This window comes from Myxine glutinosa, chromosome 13, assembly GCF_964187855.1.
Source record: "Myxine glutinosa chromosome 13, kmMyxGlut1.1, whole genome shotgun sequence".
NCBI lineage: Eukaryota > Metazoa > Chordata > Myxini > Myxiniformes > Myxinidae > Myxine > Myxine glutinosa.
In genome coordinates this window covers 101,519,378-101,530,643 of record NC_136273.1, presented here as the reverse complement: position 1 = coordinate 101,530,643, position 11,266 = coordinate 101,519,378, and the positions used below count along the sequence as shown (strand labels likewise).

Here is an 11,266-nt window from a genome sequence, read left to right as displayed (position 1 = left end):
CAGCTCAATGGAGTACTGCTCTCCCCTCTGTGCCGGTGCTCCTGCCTCACACCGAGCTCGGCTTCACACTGCTGAAAACAAAGCTTTCAGAATCATTGAAATCTCCCGCGATGAAGCTAACTCCGAGGGCCTTTCACTTACTCACTGCAGACAGGTAGGTGGTCTTTCAGTCTTCTGCCGACTCCTCTCCGGCCTTGCTCCCCCAGCTCTGTCTGTGCTCTGTCCCCCAAATATTCCTACAGGTCGCACAAGATCTGCAGCAACCCTCTTATGGTTAAACTGCCAAAATCTAGGCTCTCTGCTCACCTTCACTCATTCATTCCTCTTTTCTCCCGCCTCTGGAACAAACTCTTTCAATCTCCTCAATCCCACTCCTCCCTCCAGGTCTTTAAAACAGCTGTTCACCACCATCTCTTATCTTTCCCAATCCAAAACCTTGATCTCGTCCACCCCCGTTAATTCACCCCAGATCCACTTTTTTAAAATACCAACTTCTTTCCTAGAAGTACTATCAGTGTCCATGTGTTTTTTTTACCCCTCCCACCACACAAACACACAAAAAGGGAGATGCGTAAAGTAAAGGGAGACGCCTCCTCTCCCAATTCCTCTCCCTCCCACAGATCTCCAGATGTCCCTGCTCTCTATTGTTGCACTTGTGTGCTTCCCTCTCACTCCCCATCTTGTCTCCCGCTCCCTTTATATGTTTATGTGTCCGTTTTTTTTTTGTGATCAATGTTAGCTCTTACACGAGCCTCGATCTTGTATACAAAAAAAGAAAGAAAAAAAACGATGTGCTGTCCTCACCGATGATGATAATGAAGCTTGTTTGAGGAGGTCACTCACTTGGAGTCACTGAGATGATGAAGAGGCAGAATCGTCCACCTCCCCCTCGGATTATTCCTTCAGATCTTGGTTGAATGTGCAGCGTAGGTAATAAGCTTTAAAAGCTGCAATCACACCTTGATCCATCGGTTGCAAAGGTGCCGTTATGTTCGGAGGAAGGAAGACAACTTGGTGACATTATCGCACATATCATCAAGTATGGGCAGGTGCGTTGTCGATCACTAACAAAATCTTGAAAGCAAATGTTTTCCTTTGCGCAATAATCCTTCCATTCAGGGATTGCATGGACATTTAGCCATTCAGTAAACAATGCTCCCGTATTCCATGTCTTCTTATTGGATTTGCAGCTGCAACAGTATAATCGGACATTTTAATATTATGCAAATTAGCACGCCTCTTGTAACGCTCGAAGCATCCTCGGGTTGGATTTGAAATTTTCTTTTTGAGAAATGTCACCACCTTCACTCTTCAAATCGTCAAACAAACTCTTTGCTTTCGTTTGAATCACAAGGAAACTTATGGGAATAATTCTCTGATTCTGGTCAACAATCCAAACCGAGAGGAGCAGCTCCATGTTCTCCATCAAACTACTTCTGCTCCTACTCATCTTCGTAGCACTAGTGGGTGTCACAGATTGAGCACTCGAATCAATCTTATCTGCATTCTTGCAAATTGTACGGACTGTAGTCGGCCATCTTGGATCTGATCTCGAAAGAGAATGATGTGCATATGTGTACCCTCATGTGTTGTCTTTCTGCCAGGTATGAACAAAATTGGCCCACACTTCTCCAAGATATGGTTGCGGACGCACGACAAAATCCATAAACCCCCGTTTCGAACTAAGTCCAATGGGGTGTAACAATGGACGCAAAGAATGATTCGGTGGCAATTTGCGGCAGAGAATGAAACGAGTGGAATGACAAGTGTGGTAAATTAATTATAGTAATGAAATAAACGGATATAATGTAGTTAGAGAATTAAGAGCAAGAGGAGTAAGAGAATTAGAGAGAAGGGGAAAGACCTAACTAAATACACACAACACATTTACCCCGTTTCCCTCTAGACAACAGGTGGGGGTCTGGGCTACCTGTGCACATAAACAAACGACATAATTGATTGTAGGGAGTTCTACGTTTTCATGGATGTTCTCTCCCCGGTGACAAGTTTCATAACCGTCACAATATTATCCACTCTGTCGTTTAAAGGAAAAACCAACAGGATGTTATCAGGTTATCCATGGTTGAAGGTTCCATTTAAATATATACCTGTTATTGGATTCATGCTTGAATGGTGTGTTGTATGATCACAATCAGCTTTGAAGCATGTTATTCTACTACGCATTACACATATTATCAATATATAAGCCTGGTGTTGGCTTAGCGGTTAGGGTGCTGGCTTGGGATCTCAGGATCTCCGAGCTCGAATCCAGGTCGATGCCTGAATTAACACCAGGTGGTTGACTCAGCCTGTCATCATTCTGAGGTTAGCAATTTGAGTACCAGCTTGCTGGGATGAATGATTACCCTGATTTTAGAATTGATACACTGTATCCCTGCATGTCATAAGAGGCGACTAAGATTTGGCATCAGGAAGGGCATCCGGCCATAAAAAAAACATTGCCTCAAACAGGGAACCATGATTGTCATGGGGCCTGCAAGGCTAACCCCCGCTCTAGCAGGGAAAATGGCCTTAAAACGATCATTCATGCACATATGCTTTCGTGCTTTCGTAGTCAACGTGTGGCCCTGAATGGGTTTCTCTCATCTCCTCTTCCTGTTCAGGCTGGAGTTCCCCAAGGTAGTGTTCTGGGCCCTGTGCTTTTTCTGGTCTTCATCAATGATCTCTCTGACTCTCTTGAAAATCCTCTCTATCTCTTTGCTGACGACTCTACTCTCTGTCGCTCCATTCCTCATCCCTCAGATCGGCAGTCTGCAGCCTCCTCACTCTCTGCAGACCTGGACAAAATCACAGACTGGTCAAACAAGTGGAACATGTCTTTCAATCCTGACAAATCTCACACTCTTACAATGTCTCTCCGAAATGACCGACTGGACAACCCTCCCATCTACTTTCTCAACAATCCTCTCCAAGACGTTCTGTCGCTCAAGCTTTTGGGTCTCACTATCTGCCATGATCTTTCTTGGGAAAACCACATTTCCAAGCTGGCCTCCAAAGCCAGTCGCCGACTGGGCATCCTCCGTCGTGCGAAGTCCTTCCTTGGCACACCTGAGCTCCTCACCACATACAAGGCTTTCATCCGCAGCTCAATGGAATACTGTTCTCCCCTCTGGGCTGGTGCTCCTGCCTCACACCTTGCTCGGCTTCACGCTGTTGAGGCCAAAGCTTTCAGAATCATTGGAATCTCCTGCGATGTCGTCAACACCGAGGGCCTTTCACTCACTCACCGCAGGCAGGTAGGTGGTCTTTCTGTCTTCTACCGACTCCTCTCCGGCCTTGCTCCCCCAGCTCTCTCTGTGCTCTGTCCCCCCAATATTCCTTCAGGTCGCACAAGATCTGCCTGCAACCCTCTTATGGTTAAACTGCCAACGTCTAGGCTCTCTGCTCACCTTCACTCTTTCATTCCCCTTTTCTCCCGCCTCTGGAACAAACTCCCCCACTCCCTTCAATCCCACTCCTCCCTCCAGGTCTTTAAAACAGCTGTTCACCACCATCTCTTATCTTCCCCCATCGAAAACCTTGATCTTTTCTACCCCCGGTAATTCACCCCAGAGTCCTTGCAGTGTTCATATGTTTTATTCCTCTCCCACCTCCCCCCAAGTCCTCCCGATGTCCCTGCTCTCAAATGTTGTGTTTGTGTCCTTCCCCCTCTTCCCCCTCTCTTTTGTGTCCTTCCCCCTCTCTCCCCATCTTGTCTGCCGCTCCCCTTGTTTTTTGTGTTTTGTGTGTCGGTTTGTCTTTTTGTGTGATTAATGTTAGCTCTTTCACGAGCCTCGATCTTGTATACAAAAAAAAAAATATACATATACAGTATATATATATATATATATATATATATATATATATATATATATATATATATATATATATATATATATATATATATATATATATATGCTGTCGTATGATCATGTGATAATTTATATTTTATAATGGAAGTTCATTATAAAATTTATACAAAGAAACATGTTGACTTAGAGGTGATGTCAACCTCACAATGACTAGCCCGCAAGTCTGAATTTTACAGTTTGGTACATCATTAATATCACCTGTCTGGGAAAACCCAGCACAGCATGAAAAATGAAATGAATAGAAAGTGGACCAGTGAAAATAAATGGCTGGAAAAATGTCGTGTCGACGGGTCTAATGACGTGGATGTGCGTCGTGAATGGCTGACATCTAAGGGGATCATGTCATGTGGTTAGTGTGGTTCACCCCCCCCCCCCCCGACCCCCTCGCTCCCCATTTGGAAATGCTAATCTTGCTGGTCTATGAAAGTGAATGTTACAAATTTGTTACCTACCCCAGGGATTTACCAAAAGCCAAAACGGTTTCACACATGAGAGGATTTTAATGGCGGGTCACCACACAACAGGTGTACTTGCGGACAGTTTATTGAAAGGTAATCACATGACGATGAAAAGGGAGAATCCCAAGTGGCTAGATAGACCGAAAAACATTGAATAAGAATACATAAATAAGGGCACACTCGGTATGACGAAAGGCACTTAATACAGCGAATACAACCTATGGTGCCACAAGCACACCATCTTTTATTCACAATGATGGGGGAGAACTTTTAAATGCCTCACACAGTGAGCAGGTCTCCAGCACATGGAATGGGCAAGTGAGCAGTATGGAAAAACGGGCAGCACGGACCAGCTCACAGCCATGACTCCCAGCAGAGAGACCAAGAATCCAGTGGTGCAAAGAGAGTGAAGGACAGAGACCAGAGTGACAAGAGGGTGTAGAGAAGCCAGAAAGAATGGCCTGACAAGAGAGAGCTCGAAGGGCGCTAAGAGATGAAGGACCGCCAGGCAGGGTCACCTGGTTATTGTGGTTATCCATAGTTGAAACACTTGATTCCGGTGATGGTGTCAGTTAGTCATTTGGGAGCCTCATGCAAAACGCATCAATGGTCCAGTGGGGCCACCGGTGAACCCTGTTAGTCATCACACTAATGGTCCAGTGGGGCCCCCGGTGAGCCCTGTTAGTCATCACGCTAATGGTCCAGTGGGGCCCCCGGTGAGCCCTGTTAGTCATCACGCTAATGGTCCAGTGGGGCCCCCGGTGAGCCCTGTTAGTCATCACGCTAATGGTCCAGTGGGGCCCCCGGTGAGCCCTGTTAGTCATCACGCTAATGGTCCAGTGGGGCCCCCGGTGAGCCCTGTTAGTCATCACGCTAATGGTCCAGTGGGGCCCCCGGTGAGCCCTGTTAGTCATCACGCTAATGGTCCAGTGGGGCCCCTGGTGAGCCCTGTTAGTCTGTCATCACACTAATGGCCCAGTGGGGCCCCCCGTAGACAGTCTCTCTGACGTCGATGTATTCAGTCGTTACTTATATGCAATCACAAACACCTACACTTGCCAAGGGGACTACTGGTCATAAAGCAAAGGTTGCAGCACCTTCATTTTGCCCCCCACTCCTTCACCATGAGTTCCGAAGGTGGGGAGACACAAAATATCTTCATAAACATGTACGCTGTAGTGCCGTTCCCGGTCATGGCCGTGGAGGGAGAGGGTATTACGATTGACGCTTCAAAACCATTAATTGTATCACGGTTTAATGAGTAAGAGGACTCTTGTATCACGTATTATTTTCACACTCGCTTAACCCATCCTCCTTTAGACACGACTGCAAAAAATCTGGAGGAATTCCCATGTTTTATTGTCTTTGTCCACCTTGGAAAAATGTTAAGGTGTATTTTTAGCAGCTTGGATGGCGTTTCACCTTATCATGGCGTTTTTTCAATGTCGCTTCAAATGACTAAAGTAATAACAACAATATTGATAATACCACAATAATAATATTAACATTATTGCAAAATAATAATATTAACAATAATTGTACAACAAAATTTATTAATAACAATAAAAATTAATAATAATTAAGTAATTAATTAACCAGTGGATTCATCAAAAAATAAAAAGACAATTTTTGCCAAAGTACTTCTTCACTCGTGTCCAAATGTTACCTTCCTAGCTCAAAGGATGGTTGAGATATTGCCTGAACAAACGAGATAACCTTGACCTTTGACCTTGACATTTGCCCGATATAGTCAAAAAACATTGACAGCCGCACTTGTTTCCTTGGGAATCATCTGGTAAAGTTTGACGAAGATAGCTGAAAACATTTGTGAGTTATCGCACTCACAGCCAAACATACAAACAAACAAACAACCAATAAATATGTCGTGCATAACACAATACTTACGAAATCCAGAAAATAAGTTGTCGACCTTTGGCCTATGTTGACATTTTGACCTCAAAATCAATAGGCTTCTTCCTTATGACCTACTCTACCATTTGGTGAAGTTTCCTAAAGATTGGTCTTAAAATTGTGAGCTATATGCGATTGACATACAGACAGACAGACAGACAGACAAGCAGACAGATTAAAAATCACTCATAGAGCGACACTTGGCAAGACAGAACAAAGTAGAATGGCACTCAGTAGAGCATCCTTTTGACCTCAAAAATAATTCCTTGTTGAATTCAGTGACCTGATATGCAAATCGTCTTCAAAGTTTCAATTAATTGGATGAAAACTGACAATTTTAGAAATTTGGCCAATCACGGCTCCTCGGGGCATGTCCTCGGCCTGCCTAACCTTGTGGTGATGTAGCTGGTTGCTGCGCCATCGGCAGTGCTCAGAACTGGCTTCCGGTAGGTTTTATTATTATTATTTAATGCAGTTAATGGGCATTTCCTGTGCTACATGTCTAATGCGGTGCTCTAAGAGACAAAGGGATAAATCATCGAGGGTAAGACATACAGGGAATTAACATAATCCCTGAGCTAGTTAACATGCCCCACACCCTCATGATGGGGACAGATATACAACTTTATCCGACATCCGGGCTACACAAGTACCTATTACATCAAGGTTTCTACACGACAATCGGAGCATGCTACCTATACAAACCTACCTGGTCTAAAGTAATCACTACCCCACAAACATAACAATATACTACGCCCAATATTACTCTAACCCATAGGCAGATGCATTATTTATTGGAGTTGTTTCAATCCTGTGGCCTCCAGAGTATGTGGAACAGCAAATAATGATTTTGCATCAGGTGTGCATTAGTGTCTCTGCACCAATGCTATTCACGTTTTTCCTAAAGATTGTGTTGTTGACCACATCAGAAAGTCTCAGTACAGGAGTTTACATGTGTAACGGAACAGATGGAAAACTTTTCAACGTGGCTTGGCTTCTTGTTAGCTCCAAACTTAGAGAAACTTGTGAGTAGGAATGGATATCTGCAGATGATGCAGCCCGAGTTGTTCTCTCTATCTCAGTGACATTCGATAAATTGTTTTCCACTTTTAAGTAGCTAACCCATGGTCTCATCATCATTGATCCCATGACAAGTATAAGGAAAACCGAGTTTTCTACCAGACCCTTCCCGGACAAACCCACCCTGGCCCACAAGTCCACATCAACATGACACCATCACTTAATTCAGTCAAACCGTGTGCCATAAATATCTTGGCAGCACAGTCACAGTGGATGACATTGCAGTGCAAATGCACACATTTAGACTGTATTCAGGCAGCCTCTAAAGATTTTCATGGCATGTGGAAGCGTGTTTAAAGTGTTGGTGTGACGATAACATTAACATCGCCACTAAATACAAAGTTCAGCGGGTAGTGGTGCTCTCAACACGAATACAGTACCTTCAGAAAGTATTCATACCCCTCGACTTTTTCACATTTTCCTGCGTTACAGCCTGAATTTAAAATGGAATACATTGAGATTATTTGTCACTGATCTACACATAATACTCCATAATGTCAAAGTGGAATTTTTTCTAGATTTATTTTACAAAATAATTAAAAATGAAAACTTGAAATGTCTTGAGTCAATCAGTATTCAACCCCTTTGCTATGACACTCCAAATTGGGCTCAGGTACATCCAATTTCCTTTGATCATCCTTGAGATGCCTCTACAACTTAATTGGAGTCCACCTGTGGCCAATTCACTTGATTGACCATGATTTACAAATAAACCTTTCTATATAAGGTCCCACCATTGGCAGTTCATGTCAGAGCAGAAACAGTAACATGAAGTCCAATAAACTGCCCATAGAACTCCAATATAGAATTGTGAGGACGCATAGATCTGGGGAAGTGTATAAAACAATTTCTAGAATGTTGGAGGTTCTCAAGAGCACAACGAGCTCCATCGTTAGGAAATGGAAAGAATATGGAACTACCCAGACTCTTCCTAGAGCTGGCCGTCCGACCAAACTGAGCAACCGGGCAAGAACGTTTGTCAGGGAAGTGACCAAGAACCCAATGACCGCTCTGACAGAACTGCAGAGTTCCTTGGCTGAGATGGGAGAACCTTCCAGAAGGACAACAGTCTCTGCAGCACTTCACAAATCTAGGCTTTAGGGGAGTGTGGCCAGATGGAAGCCATTGCTGAGAAAAAGGCACATGACAGCTCACCTGGAGTGTGCAAAAAGGTACGTGAAAGATTGAAAGAATGAGGCAAAATATTATGTGGTCTGATGAGACGAAAAATGAACTCTTTGGCCTGAATGAAAAGTGCTACGTCAGAAGGAAACCGTGCAGAGCTCATCACACATCTAAGACCATACCTACTGTGAAGCCTGGTGGTGGCAGCATCATGCTATGGGGATGGTTTTCAGTGGCCGGGACTGGGAGACTTGTAAGGATAGAGGGAACAATGAATTGATCCAAATACACCAAATCCTTGTGGAGAACCTGCTTCAGAGTGAAAAAGACCTTAGACTGTGGCAGAGATTTAAGTTCCAACAGGACAATGACTCCAAGCATACAGCCAAATAAATACTGGTAACAAGACAATCCTCTTAAACAAGAATATGAAAGTCCTTGAGTGGCCCAGCTAAAGCCCAGACTTGAATCCCATTGAGAATCTGTGGAAAGACTTAAAGATTGATGTTCACCGACGATCCTCATTCACCTTTACAGAACTTGAGCAAATCTGCAAGGAAGAATGGGAGAAACTCCACAAATCCAGATGTGCAAAGCTGATACAGACAAACTCAAGAAGGCTCGAAGCTGTAATCGCTGCCAAAGGTGCTTCTATGAAATATTTGCTCAGGGGGCTGAATACTTGTGGAAATTAGATATTTCTGTATTTAATTTCAAATAAAGTAGTAAAAAATATATAAAAACATGTTTTCACTGTCATTATCGGGTATTTTGTGTAGATCGTTGACAAAAAATCTCAATATCACTTCACCCTTGATCCTCGATCACTTCATGCAAAATACGATAGACTGTACATGTGGTGCAAATGAGCGATCATTAGCTCCAAAAGGCAGTGTTCTACAGCAAACTACCGAAAGGAAAACAACCAGGAAGGACAAAAGCTCCGGTACAACGGTATTATCAAGCACCATCTGAAAGACATGTACATCCTGGTTGAGCCCTAGAATAGGAAGGGCATGGAGGTTCATCAAGCAAGGCCACGGAGGCAGATACCAGTCAGAGCGATTTGATAAGGTTATTATGCATGTTAGTTGCATGAAATATTTTATGCTGTTCTTTAGTGGGGTAGGATGCATTGGGAGGGGGGTTTTTGTCTTCACATTTTTCTATATCTACTCTACAACAAAAACAACAACAACAGGCATTTTAAGGCCATTTTCCCTGCCAGAGCGGGGGTTAGCCTTGCAGTCCCCATGACAATCTTCTCCATTTTGCCCTATTTTCTGCATCTCCCCTTGTTAACCCCCTTGCCCGCATTTCTTCTTCCACCATCTTTAGCCAAGTCTTTCTCGGTCTTCCCCGTCCTCTACTCCATTCTACATTCATTTACATCACTCTTCTTCATCATTCTTCATCATCTTCTTCATCACTTCATCATTCATTTCCACCGAAACCATTTCCATCACATCAACAACCCAGTCACTTTCATCCTTCCTCAACACATGACCAAACCATTTCAACCTGTTCCTCTTCACAGCATCCATCACAGGCTCTATTCCCATCATCTTTCGCAATTCATCATTTGTCTTCCTCTCCCTCAACGATACTCCGCACATCCACCAAACCATTCACATTTCCACCCTTTCCAGCCTTCGTTGCTGCTCTATGTTCATTACCCATGTGTCGCTCCCATAAATCATAACACTTCTCACACATGCAGCATACACCTTTCCCTTCAGCTTCAACGACACTCCCCTCCTCGTCAGCACGCCACTCAGTTCCCGAAACTTCTTCCATGCACATCTCACTCCAGCAACCGTTGCCGAGTCTGATCCACCTTCTCCATTCAGCATGTCTCCGAGGTAGCAAAATGTTTTCACACCTTCCAGCTTCACGCCATCTCCAAGATCCAACTCAACATTTCCTCCATCTGCAGCTCCCTCTGTGCACACCTTACATTTGAATGTAGCTGCCACACTGGTTAATGACCCTCTCAGACCACTACATTTTTGATGAACCCACTCAGCGCACATTGTACATTGAATGGAGTTCACTCCGACACCCTTCATGCACACAGCACACGGCCACTTCCCAGTTCTTTCCACCTCACCACATGCTTTACAACTTGCCATCACCTTTGTCTTTCCGATATTCACCTTCAGACCTTTGTCTCCATACTACTCTACACCTGTAAATATTTACATGATGAGGTATTGAGGTAGAAAAACAGTGGAATTAATGTTGAAAATGAGGGGGGAACTGTGGTAGACGTTTACCTTATTCCATTCAAATTCTCATTTGTAGGCCGATTCAGGTTGTGCATACCTCTCGGCTTGGAGTCGTAGGTCAGTCTGTGCGACACAAGCACGACTCAGCAGGTAAAGGTGCCGTGAAGCTCGCTCTTTGTGCCGCCTAAGTGTCGCCAAAGTGGTGCGAAACCGGTCGTAGCGTCGCTGCAAAGCACGGTCGTTGGCCCACAGCCGGAACAGGTCAGCCTTCGACAGGAAGTGAGACATGGGGAGCCTCTGCACGAATGACTGGAATTCCACTGGAGAGACAGTAATAAATAACGTTTTCATGATGAACCATAGACACACACTTTTTGATATAGCACAGAAAGCAAGGTGATCAAGTTGAAAGGGCAATAAATAGTTTACCTGAGAAGTGTTAGGCATAGAGACTATGCGAACTTGGGTGCAATTAGGTAATTAAGGGTGAAGATGTGTTCATCGTGTTGAAGTAGAAAACAAAGGTGTAATTAATGGTGCAAGTGGGAAAAAAATAATGGGATTATAGGATGAAACATTAAGGAGAATGTGG

At 44.0% G+C, this 11,266-nt stretch overlaps 1 protein-coding gene across 1 annotated transcript in view; it reads right to left on the bottom strand.

The window, feature by feature from the left end:
- The window catches only part of LOC137438416 (BMP/retinoic acid-inducible neural-specific protein 2-like), a 395,787-nt gene that overhangs the window by 142,637 nt on the left and 241,884 nt on the right, over positions 1 to 11,266 (bottom strand). Inside the window, exon 6 of the mRNA XM_068133537.2 lies at positions 10,772 to 10,994. Coding sequence (XP_067989638.2) covers positions 10,772 to 10,994 — 223 coding nt within the window. The remainder of the gene's footprint in view (positions 1 to 10,771; positions 10,995 to 11,266) is intronic.